At 42.8% G+C, this 16,356-nt stretch overlaps 1 protein-coding gene across 1 annotated transcript in view; it reads left to right on the top strand.

Annotated features, from left to right (window-relative positions):
- Positions 1–16,356, top strand: part of CELSR1 (cadherin EGF LAG seven-pass G-type receptor 1) — a 158,637-nt gene that overhangs the window by 78,718 nt on the left and 63,563 nt on the right. Inside the window, exons 3-5 of the mRNA XM_090136304.1 lie at positions 6,147–6,369; positions 10,535–10,650; positions 13,824–13,912. Coding sequence (XP_089992430.1) covers positions 6,147–6,369; positions 10,535–10,650; positions 13,824–13,912 — 428 coding nt within the window. The remainder of the gene's footprint in view (positions 1–6,146; positions 6,370–10,534; positions 10,651–13,823; positions 13,913–16,356) is intronic.

Raw genomic sequence — 16,356 nt, 5'->3', positions numbered from 1 at the left:
GTGCTTCTGCCATTGAAGTGGCAGCAGGACTTTGGCAATTGATCTATAAGGGTGCCCAGATTTACCCCTGCTCTTGAAATAGCACTTCTGTATCTTTTATGTAAAACGGTACATGAATGTAGTCATCCCTTGTGAATTGTAGTCACCAGTACACAGGTGGCTTCTAACTTCTGTTTGATCCACCTTCTTCATTCAGAATGGATGGTTGCTTTGGAGAACTGTTCTCTAACTTCTGCCATCAAACTAGCAGAGTATTTTCCTAGGTTTATTTGTTTGTGTAATGTTTCATTTGTAAATGTGCTGTACTGGCAGTTAAGGCTGATTTCTCCCATTTGATTCTGGGAATTGACTCATCACCGCAGAAGTCACTGAAGTCATTAACTGCCCTTTATGGACAAGGTCCCATATTTATTTTTATTACTTGACTTGTACCTACATTCCAGTCATGCCAGGAATCAGTTTTCCTGTAGTATTTGCCTGCACAGTTGGTGGAGGGAGGTGGGTATCTGCAGCAGGTGTTGATCCAATTCACCTAAGTCAGGCATAAGCCACTGCACCCATCCGTGAGCTGTATAAATTTACTTTCAGCAGTATTTCCATAACAGTTAAACCTTTTATAAAACCATTCATTCATTGTTATTCCTGGGTGCATATTCCTGCCTCCTTCCCTTATGCCTGCTGTGCTATTCATCCTACCGTCCGCCCCATTAGGAGAGACCTAATCAGAAGATCACTAACCCTACAATAGAGAAGTGAATGAGGTTTTGCCATGTTAGCCCTGCAGATCAGCCTACTGCAGGATTATATGAATGCCAGTGCATGGGAGGAGGAGGAAAGTACTACGAGTTTGGGAAAAGAGGATGATGGTGACTCAAACTTAGCCTAAAAAATAATGAAACTGTCCTCAAATTGTGTGTGTGGGGGGGGGGGGATTGGGGGGCAGGGGGCATTGAATCCCACTCCATTTATCTCATCGTAGTAAAGATTTCCAGGCTGGTTCTACAACTTACATGTGTGGGCAACATGACTATAAATTGGAGTCCTCGAGAATAGGACAAAAAAGAAACTATGGGGGGGAAGCTGCACATGTTTTTAGCAGGTGATAGGGGAGGCCAAGGACCTGGCTTCTGCCACTCTGCTGTGTCCCTCTCTCCTCCAGGAGTTCCCATCCTCTTGCATCTCCACCATTCAGTGCATCCACTGCAAAAGAGGTTTTAAAACCAGATTTCAAACATATATTTGTGAGGACTGTTTTTTCTTTTTTTTTAATTTTTTTTTCCAATCTTTTTATTACTTATTGCATTGATTGTTGTAGTGCTAAATGTAGTTTAGGGATAGTAACATTTTATTTACTAAGAGAAAGAAGAGGATTGGTTTTCCCATAATGTGCAAAATACCTAATAATTTTTTAGTGATAGCTTGCTCTTTATTAGGGCAGTGGGTCAACAGGGATTCCTTGAAGAATTCAGTTACTCTGTTTCCTGTTTCTCCTTTCTACTTTAAAGTGTGTTATTTTAGACTGGCTGCTTAAGTCAGCTTTCCATTCTGGTGAAGCAAGTAGAAGCATGGAGAGAACTAGATTAATATGTATCTGGAGCAAGTGGCAGAAGGGAGGAAAGGAGAGAAGAATCAATTCAAGTCAAACAATTGCAGACAGTGAGTGAAAAATTAATGTGTGTAGGGAAACTGGAGAAAAAGAAGCAAGAGCAACAGCGCAGGTCTGTTACAGATACAATAGTATTTCCCTTGAAGACAATCAGGGAATTGTACCAAGTTTTGAGTACTAGTCCTTAAACAGGGATATTGTAGCAACACATTGCAGTAAACTTCAGCGTAGAATAACTCTGTAGTTGTTCCTATGCCATGGTGTTGTTTCCAGTGAGTTTTCCAATATTATACATTGTCTGCCATTGTAAGGTCAAGCAAGTCACCAACAAAACCACAGGCGAATTTCTGCAAAGGCAGACTCATTGATGCCTGCCAGTGTGCTTTTGGGTACGCAATGTTCAGCTCACAGCATATTTTCATTCATGAGATTATTTTTGTGTTTTTAAAATACCTGTTACTTCTTTCCACTTTTTATACCATTTATTACTCAGTCATTAAGGCCTTCTCTTACTTGATTTGGAACATGTCAGAGGCAGACCAAATGAAACCATTTTCTAGCTAATCTTTTCCTTGCATATTCTTGTTACAATATGACTAATAGTGTGCTGTCCTCGCTTACATAACATTCATATGAGAAACGTTACGATTAACATCTTTGTAAAGTAAATCCTGAAAATGAAGGAGTATGTGAAAGACAGTATGGCTTAGAACAGGAAGCTGTGTCAAAAGCACAGCTATCACGTTGTGATCTCAAGGGCTTTATAACTGGGAAACGCTACATAAAGGGCCGCGTAAAAGCCTCAGGATGTGTAGCTTTAATAGTCATCAATATTAATGGGGAGAATATAAGATCAGCTGCTATCCTGTAACAGTAAACCTCTTTCTGGCTTGGTCTGGCAGTTTTTCAAAGCCCGAGAAGCTGCCCAGCAGATAACAGACACACACAACCCGTGTTATCTGACAGCACATGCTTGGGGTTTAGCAGCTGTGGGGACTAAGCTTGACATTTCCTACTTGGGTTTCACTGAGTTGTGATGTATAAGTAGTTTTTAACGTTCACCAACGTAAAAAAAAAAAAAAAAGAAAAAAAAAGAAAAAAAAAAAAGAAATTATGCTAGCAGAAGAAATAATGTGAAGAAAAAGCAACCTAAGTGGCAGGGTGAGCCACCTCCAGCATCACAGCCCATCCCCAGGCTGTGTTTGGTGGCCATCTGGGCTGGGCCTTGGCACCCACACCCCAGTATCCCCTTACTGGCAACCACTCACCATCCTTTCCATGCTGTTTTCCCACTGCACTGCTCATCAGTTCACACAGGCTTTACTTCAGATTTTGAGTGCTTTTTAGGCCTCAGCTTCCCACAGCACTGCTCTGTAGGATGGAGCTGAGGCCACCCCAGGCAGGGACAAGCTGAAGGGCTGCACAACGGGGTGTTGGGTTGCAGGTAGGTTGGGTGCTCCTGAGCTTAGTGCTTCGAAAGCTTGCACAGCTTAATGATGCTGCAAACGTTGTGTTTCTAAATAAATGCAAGCACTGGTTTTGTTTTTTGAAAAATGGTAAATAAGGATTGGTCAAGTTTCTTGGTAGACCCTTATGCCTGAAGTGTAGTGATGTATGTCTTGGAGTTATCGTAGAGATCTCAGGAATGCTGTTTTAGTATATTTCAGTAAATATGAAGAAAAAAAATGAAAATTTACCATCAAAGAATATCCTTCAAATTCAGTTCTTGTTTACATTAGAGAGTAATGAGAATTCAGAATAATTTGGGATTGGGTAATTGGGTCATTAATGATAGTAAGTTGACTGAATGTAGGACAAAGGATTGTGTTTAAAGTTGAACTGTTTTGTTTTTTTTTTTAACTGCTTCTTTAAGCATCATAATGAGAAGTAACAATAAACATGATTCAATAGAACTTTAGTGTAAGCTTTCTTTTCTCTTAAATGGTTTTTCTACCCAAGTAGGTACCTAGACAAGTGGCCTATCAGTTCTTCGTACATCGCAGAGTTAATACAGAGCCGTCAGCAACTTCCAGCTTAGACCTTCATCTCATGGCTTTGTATTGCCGTGGCATTTCCAGAGCACACCATAATGAGATAATATCTCATTTTTGCTTGTCTTGTCTTTTTCTCCTTGTGTGTTCAAGTCTGCACGTTATTTGCTTTTGCCAAATATATCATTCTGTTTTCAGAAAGCCTTGAAGATTAGATTCCTCCCTGAGTTGGAAAGTTAATTCACAAAATATCCTACTACTTTTTTTTAAAGGGACAGATCTGGGCTTGATTGTTATATAGGGATCATGTTTTTCCAGTTTTTAGAGGATTTTGTTATGCGAGATATTTTGCAATTCTTGGATCGAGGGAAGTTGGGTTCTGCTTATGCCATGGATTGTCAAGAAGTGCTTTCTGTAGCATCTGCAAAGTGCATGTGATGTGTGTGTGGTTTTTTTGGCATATTCAGTGCTGTGAGGGATGTTTCTGTCTTGGGTGTTATATACAGTTTCTTGCAGAAGAAGCACATTACAGAACATTTAAATCTAGATGAATTCCTCATTAAAGTTTTAAGGAAGGTGTCTTCTTATAATCTTGCCTAACCTGATACTTGCAGCTAATAAATGGAAACAGGGAGATATTTATCGAGTGGTTTTCACTGCTTTTCATCTTAGTGTTAAAATGAGAGTACAAGAACATCAGTCATGATTCTGAAAAGCTCTAAGCACAAGCTTGGAGTTGAACCTTTGGCTATAAAGTTTATTACTTCACAAGTTTGGGCTTGCACACCCTCTGGGATGATGGGAAAGATGTATTTTTTAATTTAATGGTGAGCATTACAATTCTAACGATATTTGTCCAGGTCCCCTGTGCCTTGTGTTGTGCCCTTTGTGCACACTGGGAAGTCCCATATGTTGTTTGCGAGGAGATGCCCAGCAGTGCACTTGTGAGGAGGCAGCTGTCTGGTGGCTGTTACAGGAACAGTGCTGGGGAGGAGAGATCAGTCCTGAGCTCAACTCGCCTGGACAGCACACATTTACCTCTGCTGAGTGATCACAGCATGTGATGATGCAGTGTGAGGAAGAACGCAGCAATGCTGGGCATCCTACACACAAACCAGGTGCAGAGTGCTGCAGCTCTCAGCGTGGCACAGAGCAGAGGTGCAGCCCTGGGGCTGGCTTGGGGCAATGCCCTCAGAGCAGCTCCTGCCCAGCTCTGTGCTGGCGCTGGTGTGGGAACCTGGGGAGCAGCTGCTGCGGCACAGCTTTCCATTTGAATTTGCCTTTGTTTTATGAGTCACTGCTCTCAGTTCCTGCTGCTTTTACTTTCCTCCAGGAACGTGTTTGCACGATTTTAGCTGTGTCTGAATTACTGTAATTGTATAATCTTGTAGCAAGTCATCATGCAAATATCGAACTGATGGAAACGTGTTCCTTCAGCTGGCTGTCGTGTCGTTTTGCTCTGTGTTTTGTTATCAGACAGTTTTACTGAGCACATACTCCAGTCAAGCATATACTCCATCTCCAATTTCTGCAAACTTTATGGTCAGGATCTGAACACACATTAAAACATCACAGGGTTACCCTAGGAAGACACATGCCAAAACATAAATGTTAACCAATTAACTCTCACAGAGGGCCAGCTTTGTGTGCTGTGAGTAATTGAGCAACTGCCCGGCCACAGCAGGCTTCTTAAAGCAGATGCCCTCTGCAAGTTTTGAACCACAAATTGTAACTTGGTTTTTAAACTATGATCGCCTTTCAGATTTTCAGCAAATGTAGGAAAGATTGTGGTGTAGAATCAGCAAGACATCTGATTCTTCAGTACTTGCATTCAATAGATCTTAATATAGACATTGGAATAGATTACAGATTGATTTTCCAATATTGATTGGAAAAAAGCTTCAGCAAGCACGTGCAATCCTTAACTTTTACATAGAGTTAGTGTACTCATTTCTGAAAGGTTCAGAAAATGATTGTCACAGGCAGGATGCACTGGAAATATGGAAGCAATCCATATGTCATCAGCATCCTGCTCATTCTTTCTGTAAATGCTTTGCAAGCGTTGTCACAGGCTCTGCCGCGCCCTGCTGACATGGGCTGCAAAGCCGAATTCCATTTGAGCTGAAGTGCAAACACTTATCTGTTGACACAATTTCCAGCCCACAGTGAAATGCTGGAGCAAATTACACATATTCTGGTTGACAGGGAGCATGCAAGATTTTAAATGGTGGTGCTACCTCCCCCCTTACAGATCTATCTGTCACCTCTATATTTATCACCAGTTGTGAAAGCTACTAAGGAATCTGAAAACTGGGGCCAATATTGCCAAATATTTGAAATAGGATTAGACTCTGTACCACCCTAAGAGACTGACAGACAATGTAGCATCCTTACTACCCTGCAGTTGCAGATTTGTACATCATTTGCTGATGGAGTCAGGTGCAGAGATTGAAAAGTAGTGAAGCCCTCGCAGAAGCCCAGGGTTCGTGGTGCCTTCTGCAGCTTGGGTGGCATGTTGCCTTCCCTGATGTCTCCTTCTGCCCTTCCAGGAGAGTACTGCGAGGTGAACGCCCGCTCCGGCCGCTGTGCCCCAGGCGTGTGTAAGAATGGAGGGACCTGCGTCAATCTGCTGATTGGGGGATTCAAGTGCGAGTGCCCACCAGGAGAATATGAGCGGCCCTACTGTGAGATGACCACCAGGAGCTTCCCCCCACAGTCCTTCATCACCTTCAAGGGGCTGCGGCAGCGCTTCCACTTCACCGTTTCCCTCATGTAAGTCCCAGACCTCCCTGTTTTGTCCCCATCCCAATGGCTCCTAGCACGGGGTGTGTCTGGTGGCTTTTCTCCTCAAGGTTGGGGTGTATTTATTAAATATTGTAACCAGCTGGATTATGGAGGTCTCTGTGGGGGATTTCAGGCTCTGACTCTTTCAAGTGGGGCAAAATCACATTGTTGGAAAGCATTTAATTTCTGTCCTGTGGAAGATGCTGTTGAGGTTCTAACCATTTCTCTTTTACTACAGACTTCTACTAAAAATTTCTTTACTAGGAACTTGGTATTTTTGACAAGCAGTTTATTTACCTCCTTTGCTTTGGAGATTAGTATTTGGATATACATAGTTCTTTCTTGGTGAAGTGCTTCACACAGCTGAGAAGGCTCATCCCAGCCCTCACAGGCCTTTAGGAGACCACCAGTACAACAGCATCTGGAGAGGGGACAGCAACTGGTGTCACTGCTCAGGGGGATGCCCTGCCAAAGGTCTGCTTGGTTTCCTTCCTTTGCTCTGCACTTATAGGCTGTTTTTCGCTCTGTGGGGAGATGGTGTGGAGATGGTGCCGAACCACAAACTCCATCCACATCTCAGCTGCCCTTGGCCAGAGAGGCATGAGGGTGGATGGTGGGTCAGTCAGGTCATGGCTGAGCAAAGGCTGGTTCTTCTCGGGTTCTGGTTTCCAACCTCGTGCCTGGAGCAGCCCTGACTGTCACCTTCTCACCTTGCTCCTCCTGGCCTTCATGAGCAGCTCTTCTTCTCATCCCATTCTGGCTGCCAGGCATGGCTGCCCACATCCCTGTCCCATCTGCCGTGACAGATTCATGTTGGACAGACTTCACCTGGGCTGTCTGTCACTTCTCCCATGGGGGCAATTGAGGAGCTCTGGGCTGAGGAAAGCAATGGTGGCAGCCACGTGGTGTACAGCAGGGCTCTCCTCCACTGATTCAGAACTGCCTAGGTTAAAAAAAACGCTTCCAGAGAAGACTTTTTTGCTCAGGCCGTGGCATAGGGTTTATCTGCCATGGAGTGAGAGCTTCAGATGGAAATTCATGTTTCCTCTGGAGAGGGTGCAAGGTTTGCAGCTCTCCCACGGTCAGGGTTGACCTTTGGTTGTCCCTCATGGTTGACTTTGAGTAAATAGTGCAAAATGTGTCAGCTCCGACCCCGATGGGCAAGGTCAGAAGTTTGTTTGTTGGTCTGTAAAGCAACAGATGCAACAACAGAAGCGTTTTGTCTGTCTAAAGAAAATGCTCAGGACTGAGAAGATCAGGCACGTGTCCCATCTCGTGCTCAGCAGATGCTTGCTGTTTTACTTGTGGCTGGGGATAGGCAGGTTCCAGTCCAGAATTTTATGGAATCTTGAAATTACAGTTAAATCAGGATGTGTGGATGCAGTTTGCATGCAAGCCACAGCAGGGAAAAGTTGTGCCTGAGAAGGTTGGTTTAGAGCATCAGATCTAAATACACAGAAAAGCTGAGAAGCAAAAGACTCAGTTGGCCTTGTCAGAGCCAGTAAGAGCAAACAAAGGAGCGGCATAGGCTGGCTGCCAGCATAAATTACCTGCAGTACCCTTGGAGTGTCCCCACAGCCACGTGGTGTCATTTTTCAGGCTTTCAGGAGGAGATCTTTGATGTGTAGGGTCCTTCACATTAAAGTGACTTGAATTCTCTGCTTGGATGTTATTAAGAAATAATAACTTGCCTTCACGTGGCAGTGCTTGCCCCATAATTTCTTTGGCATCTTTAAATTGAGATGGCGTACTTAGTCCTGAGCTAAACATTGTACAGTCCACTCAGTGACTGTAGAAAGTGCAGGTCATCCTGGGCTTTATTCCATGCTGCCCAGGACAGTGATATTTTTAGCTTTTTGTACCTGAAGTTCACATTTTTTTTTAAGCTCGCTGTTTTTTTGGCTTTTGTTATCCTTCAGTACAGGTGGAAAACATTATGTGAGGAGAAGCAAGAATTAGTGGTTGGACTAGACAGCGGATTTGCCCTGGCATATTTCATGGTGTGGGAACATTCTTAACATCACTGGGTGTCCGGCTTCCTTTAGGCTTCAGTGACTCATGACCAGCTCCTGACAAAGAGCAGGGTGCTTGTGTACTCCACATCCCTTACTGTCCATATGTTTGTTATGAGCTTAGCAGATGAGGGAACACCTCCAATGCAAAACTGATTTAGGACATGTGGATTTTATATGGCATGTACTGCTGCTAACAGAATAGATGCCACAGTGTTCCTAATGAAAAGGGTAAAAGAGCAGAAATTTGGGTGTATGTTAACCCTAAATACGTTTCCTTTGTGCAGTCATTCAGGGTACTGACCAGGGGTGTCTTTCTGCCCCCAACTCTGTACATCTTTGCCTCTTCCCAACAGCTGCTACTCTGCCTTCTTCTCTCCCAGAGATACCATCAGTGAAGATATTTTCTCACCATGTGTTCAGAGTTCTCTAAGAAAGTTTGTCTTTTGTTTCCTGTGCCCTGAGTTCAAAAAGATCTCTTCTATTAAAGCATAATGTTTTTATTCCCGTGGGTGACATTCTGGCAAGTTCAGAGGCAGCAGTGCTGAGCTAAGGATGTGATGCAGCAGGTGCTTTGGGATAGTGCAAAAGAGTGGAACTGAGCACACGCTGAGTTAACAGGCATAAGAAATAGAAAGATACTTTGCTTTTTTTAAATTAAAATGATGGTAAAGTATTGTAGATATATCCAAAAAATATTTTCAAGCAAAACTAAGGTTCCTGTTGTTGCTGGTTAAATGAACTCTGTCAGCTCACTCAGACCCTTCTTGTTTCCTTTGCCCTTATATCTAACCTGGTTAGATTTGATCAAAAAGGTTTTGATGAAGCAGACATCCACTGAAAAATGAGATGCTACAAAATGTTTTACAGGGGCTTTACTGCTTTGGATTAAATGCTTGACTGGAAAAAGTAAAAGCTAAATTAATGTTTTGATAATATTGAAATATTTCAATGGTATTGTCTTAATTCATTTAGTCTAACTTTTACTTCCTTTAATATTGTTTTGTACTATGTCAAAGAATGTAACACTCTTTAGAAATAAAGACTGAACGTAGCCAAAATGGTAGCACAATATTTTGATTGATTATAATGGATACTCTTTAGAATTTTTGTTTTGTTGGAAATTTCAAAAATTTGACTTCAGTGCTTTGAATCAGAACAATTTCTCTTCCTCTAAATATAATATTTCTTTTAATGGAACAAAGATGTACATTCTTGTATAGCTCAGATTCAGGCCTCTGCTTATGACTGTGTCTGACAATCAAGTTTGGTTGAAAACATTCTTTGGATTTGAAAAAATTAATTTCAAATACCATTTGGAAGCCATTTGGAAGCACAAGAAATTCCCATGGTTGCCTCTCTTTAGAGAATACAAATGTTTGTGAAAATGTTTATATGAAGTGTAATAAATGTTTGCATTTGTAAATAGATGAGAGCTGTGTGCAAATCCCCAAAGCTAAAAAGGTTTGATTTAAAATCATGAAATACACAGAAATTTTCAAAAAACATCCTGTGCTGACGAAAAAGTAAGCTTTTCTAAAAGAAGGCTTGGCTCTTTTGCTGCAGGAAAGGTGTGATACATCCCATATTGGAAGCACAAGAAAAATAAAACAAAAATGCACCCATTGGAACTGATTTAGTGGAACTGTTAGTGTTTATTTTCCGTCCTCCGGTTGACTTTACTGTTGATTGATGAACTTTGATTATCTGTGTGGCATTATTCAGATGCCTCTTATCTTTCTTTGCCCCTTGCTTCCCCAGCACTTCTTTTTGATCAGTTTATGACGCCCCTTGTAGCATGCAGCATGCGGACAGTGAGCAGGCAGCAGTACTCCTCTTTGATGTCAAACTGCTTTCTGCCTTTCCAGCTCTGCAAAGTGTAGGAACTGCTACTGTGGATAGCATCAGATACTCACTCTGAATTGCGTGTCTGCATCATTTCACCTTTTGTTAGGATTGCCATCCACAGCAAGTCTCTGTCATTTCCATCACGGTCTCCTCTGTCAATGTGAAAAAAAAAAAAGAAAAAAAAACAACAAATGTTTGCTGCTGCTTATTTAATTTTACAATTTTCTGTCTGAAGAACGAGCCAAAGGCTTGCATTTCTGGCTGTGACCTGACTGCTTTTCTCTTCATTCCAGGTTTGCAACCAGGGAGAGGAACGCTCTCCTCCTCTACAACGGGCGGTTCAATGAGAAGCACGACTTCATTGCCTTGGAGATCATTGAGGAGCAGATCCAGCTCACGTTCTCTGCAGGTGGGGTGGCACTGCAGGAGAGCGTCTCTGCTTATGGTTCTGAGATCTTCTCAGCCTGGCTGAAAATGTATTTCCATGAATTTGTATTTGCTGCCTTGTTAATAGAGTAACTGGCTGACGCTGTGCAGTTAACAATTGATGGAGGGTGTTGCAGAGTACTCCAGGTTGCAGCAGTTTGTGGTGGTTACACTCGCTGTCGTAGACAGGAGCTTGTCAACATATCAGTTATAAAACCCAGAGTTTATGAGTACTATAAAAGATTGACACTAGTCTGACAGCCAATGCTTGCTTAAATGAGACTTCATTTTATTATGCTGGGATAAATGTTGTGTATTTATGTACTTTTATACTACATCATCAGTGAAACTGGGTGCCCAACTGTATTCTAAAAAATACCTGTGAGCCAAAGCAGACAAGTGAAGAATGCTTGCCATTCTTTATTGCCTGTGCCAAGCAATACATCGCTGGAATCCATCAATGCCCACTAGGAGCTCCTCCCTGGTGTGTAATCCACGATAAATTTTGGAGAACACATCTGCTCCCTCATTGCCAAGCTGGGCTAGAGAACATGAAATGGAGGCTTTAGCATTTGCATTCTTTCTGCATTAGGACAAACTTGGCATCTTTTGATGCTACCATGAACAAAGAGGGGAGAAGGCCGATGAGCGAGGCTTGGGATGGTCCATGTCACTGTCACTGTGGCTTTCTCTCAGTTAGTAAGTGTTGTACTGAAAATCAGCCCTGACAGTAACAAACTTTTTCCTGATGAAAATGTGGTTAGAACAAGCTCTTACTGTTCCATTCTCAACAAAGGGTTATTTCCTGGGTTTAAATTAAAAAAACGAGACCAGCTATGCTTATGTCCACAACAGGGGTAGCACAAGAACCTGTCAGCATGCAGCTGAAGCACATTGAAGCTAGCAGAAATGAACTTCTGGACTTCAGAAGGGTTGCTGAAGCAGTTGGTGGAGGGGATGTTTTCAGCTGGGACAAAACATTTGCCTGGACAGGGCTGTTGTTCCCATGTGTTTTATTGCATGATGGGGGGAAGCATGGAGGCCCAGGAACTGAGGTTGGTGTCACATCTGCCTGGTGCTGGAGGAGGAGGGCCTGGTCACCTGAGCCCAGCCCTGCAGAGTGTCCTGCAGCAGCGACCCAATACATGTAGTTAGCTGAGACATTTGTAGCTCTGTACAAGGCAATACTTCCGGAAATAAATTATCCTGTTATTTCCTGGTCTCCTTCAAAGTTGACATGCAGGCTCTGGTTGACTCTCACTTTATCTCTTTGAAAGGAGAGACATTGCAAGAAGTAAAGCAGTTGAAGCAATAGGCTTGTGCTGATGATATACCCTCCCTGCCAGTTACAGCCATGGTCATCAGACTGCTCTGTAAATCCTGAGTGACCCCATTCATTTACCAACGATACTTAAGAGCATATGTGGGCCATTTGGGTAGAGGATACTCCAGTTTCATTCCTCCTTTATTACCCAGAAGATGTCCAAATTAGAATGCATTTTCAGTGGATTAGTGTAATGAAATAACATGCTACTGGTGGAAAGATTTGCTTTCTTCTCTATCTTTGTTCCACTTGTCTAAACTTGAATAAAATTGCTAGGAAGGCACCCTGAGGATGAATGAGAAAAAAATCAACTTGCACTTATGTGCATTTAAATGTGGAGGAACTCTTTTAAAATACAGGAAACTAAATTTAGATTTGCACTGCTGCACCCCAGAGCAGGTCTGATCCTGTACCTTACAAACGGTATTTTCTTTGGAAGAAGAATGGTTTATGTTTTATAGTTTTAAGTGGCATTTAATGAACAATGCGAGTTTTGGACACCTGATCTGACTGCTTTACCTGTTGCAACAACTTTTTCACAGAAAGCAAGGCAAAGAGACTGAAGACCAGGAACATTCCTATTGTGGAAGCCTTTTAACTGAATAAAAAATATAGTTTTACCACATTTCTATCAGCATGTGATGAAAAGCATCTCAGCAAGGTGTCAAATGTATTCAACTGATATGAACAGAATTACATATAATAGGAGCGAAAGGAATAATGCTTCACACAGGGTAAAGCATTTCTTGCAAGTAAAGAGCAGAAAGTACATTTTTAAGCTCAACAGTAATGTTGACTTATGGGAGGGAGTGAATTTTCCTGTGGGTTATTATGTAGAATTTTCCAACTGTTTAAAAAAGAAAAAAAAAAAAAAAAGAGAAAGGAAAAAAAGGACAAAACCTAGCAATCTGCTCTCCTTGCCAAGCCTTTTATGTCCTTTCAACATGAATGTTTATTTTGTTGCTACCTTGGAGCAGATATGCGTGGTTACCGAGCAGGTTGTGCTGACTCAGACCTGATTTAAAGGCTTCTGCTTTACAATTGCAATGTGAAGAGCTTGCTTTCCAATTTAAATACTGAAGGGCTGCCAATAATTTCATTAATCACTTGCAAAATTTTGCTGAGATCCACAGTTACTGTTCCTGTGTTTTATACACGTAACTATCTCACATGGTCTCATTGGAACTCCTGACGGACTGGAACTGACTGGAAGTAGGATTCTCTTCCCTAAGAAAATAGCTTGGCATAGAATCATCAGAGTTGAAAAGACCACTAAGATCATCTATTCCAGCCATCAACCCATCCCCACCATGCCCAATGACCACATCCATCAGTGCTACAGCCATATGGTTCTTGAACACCTCCATGGATGGTGACCCCACCACCTCCCTGGGCAGCCTGTGCTGCTGCCTCTCCACTGTTGCTGAGAAGAAATTGTTCCTAATATCCAACCTGACCCCCCCTCCTTCCCTGCCACTGCATCATGCCCTTTATGTAAAAAAATTTAGTGTGCTGCTTCTGACAGAAATGTAAAAAAAGTCACACTGGCCATTGTAGCAGTGACTGTATCTACACAACACCTATGCACTCTGCAAAAAGCGTAACAGAAAATAACACAGTTCACCAGAATATGTAAGAAGCTGTTCTTGTGTTTGCGCACCGAAGTCAGTCCAGTAAACTGGGGCAAAAAACCAGGACAAAATCCCCAATTCCTCCATGAGGAAGTAAGGGGGCTGCATCCTGCACCCAGTGAAGGTCTCACTGTGTTGCAGTGTCGGATTCAGTGGAGTTGCAGAAGCACTGACCCCTGTTCTCTTCTGCTGTTCTTGCAGGGGAGACGACCACAACGGTGGCACCATTCGTTCCTGGAGGGGTCAGTGACGGGCAATGGCATTCGGTCCAGGTGCAGTACTACAATAAGGTAAGGGAAATCACACACCCCTATTATTTATCAGTAATAGAGACACGCGTCACTGAGCTCTGCTGATGTATGCAGGTGACCCAAACTGTATTTATTTAACCAGCTCTGCACGAGTGGGGCTGGTCTTGCTCACCTGCCTGCGTCACAGCTTCCTTCTGAGCTTTACCTCAAGAAGGCAAAGTCTGACCTTGTATGTCCTCCTTAGAACTACCACCAGACATACCTCTAGGAACTTGCAGTCTTTATAGCTTTTAGTTCTTCAGAAGTCACAACCTTCTGAGTATCAGTGTATCTAAAATGACTGACACATTGATGTGCAGTTTTTGAAGAACTGTGCAGTAAAGGAGCCTTCAGCATAGTGATTACAAACCACTAACATGGAATTTTTTGTGGCAAAACAAAATTGCTCCATATAACCTATTTTCGTATGTAAAGCAACCGATTTAGTTAGTGCAAGCTTTCTGGTTTGGAAAATTTGATTGTAAAATGTGTGATACTTTCTAGTAACTGACAGCTATTTTACTACACTATTTTTTGTCTGTTTATGAAATGATGTGCAGGAGGAATGCAGCAAGTATGGCTCCATGCAGTCGGGGGCACTCAGAGGGGCCGTCCCCACGGGGGCAGGTCAACATGTGCTCTCTTAGGAGCTGTCACAAGGAGGCTCGGTTTGATGAGATGGGAACTTGTGCGAAGCAGCCACTTTGAGAAGCAGCAAAGTGCAGGCATTCAGGGGGTGCAGTGTGCAGAGCTCTTCAACCTACAGCAAAAATGAGAGAATTCATTTAGTTACTGAGAAGCACTGCTTTTAAGTCCAAAATGACAGCATTAGGAGGGATTACATAAGGAAATAGAGGAGTATTGTTGGCTGTTAAAAAGGAAACAGGATACTTATATGGGAAGCTGAAAGGAAGGTGAAGGATTAATATGATCAGCAAGTTCTTTATTTCCCTTTGCTGCATCCTGTCAGCACAGTTTGTGTAGTAGATTGAATAGGAAGGTTTTCTTTGGACTTTTGAGTCCAAAGGGTCTCTTAGCTCAAGGATATTCTGCTGAGGAAGTAAAAATTTCCTTAATTTTTGGTGCTTAAATGCAATATACTTTTAGCTATCCACTGTCTGGAACATAGAGAAACAGAAATGAAGCTTGATGCGTGACTGTACTTGCATCTTTGGACTCCATGAGGGCTTTCTTATTAAACATGTTCCCATACCCTGTGTTTTTCCCAGTGAAGAGCCAAGCATTTGCAGGGACAATGGGGAGATGCTCCCACTCTCAGCTCCCCGGTGGCAGGGCCGTGGCAGCTGCAGCATGGCCTGTGGAGCAGCTCTGGCACGCTGTCAGAGAGATAAGGGCCCAGGCAGCCCCAGGACACTCTTTAAAAGGGAAAGAGATCTGACACAGGTGTTAAAAATAACCCCCTGCCTTGTTTTCAGCCAGACTGGTTGGTGAGCGGTGCTCGCAGTGTGGGGACTGGTGTTTTCCTGGCATTAATACAGGCACCCTGTGTTTTATTCCTCAGCCCCACTTCTTCCAAGGGGAACGAGCTGGTCCCCACTGTGTGGGGAGAATTTGAGGAAAAGAGGCAGAGCTGGGAGGGCCCCACTGCTGACCTCCTTCTGGTGCTGAGGGATGCAGCTGGGCAGCCCTGCGGGGCTCTGTGCCCTTCACCTGGCTTCTGTTTGCTGGCAAAGCAGTTCCCTGGCTACTTTGTATTTTAACGGGGCTGGAAGAAAAATGCCTGTGAGCAAGTTGAAAAGACAGAAATAATTTAGGGACTTGGGTTGTGCCAGAGTAAATGAGATGCTGTGTCTAAACTTGATGCGGTGAAGACATGTTTGGATAACAGTACCCAAAACTCATGACTTAGCCTGAATCACACACAGCTCGCAGATGGGCAGAGGCAGGACAGGAGTTGCACTGTGTCTTGCACTGGTATTGTTTTGCAGGTGCCGCATCCTTCCAAAATCCCACTGCACAGTGCCACGTCCTCGCCCCATCTCTGCTTCTGCCCATCCCTGTGTAACCTCCCTGAGATAGGCACTCTTAGACTCATTCTTCTTCCTCAGTTTCTTTTTTTCGGTTAAACTTCTTCAAAGTATGTTTTTTTAAAATACTATGCTAGAAACTGTTCGGATTATTTCCCTTTTTATTTCCCTTTTTATTTCCCTTTTTCTTCATACAGCATCTAGCAAAAAAAAAAAAAAAAAAAAAAGAAAAAGAGGCTTGGTCTTCTGTGGAACTTTCAGATAGTGCTGTAATTCTCATAAGTAGTATCAGATTTCTTCACAGCTGAGGTTGATTTTTCATCTTAAATTTTTGAGGAGAATGGCTAACAGACTTTGACACATAACTTAAATTGCTTCACGCCAAAACAAATTTTCTTAGATGAGTTTCCACGGGTCTGGAAGCAGTTCTTGAAATCTGAGTTGATTGTGTTTGGA

The sequence above is a fragment of the Phasianus colchicus genome, chromosome 1 (assembly GCF_987193195.1).
Source record: "Phasianus colchicus chromosome 1, bPhaCol1.hap1.1, whole genome shotgun sequence".
Taxonomy (NCBI): Eukaryota; Metazoa; Chordata; class Aves; order Galliformes; family Phasianidae; genus Phasianus; species Phasianus colchicus.
Note: the sequence above shows the minus strand (reverse complement) of the source record. Positions and strands in the feature narration are given on the sequence as shown.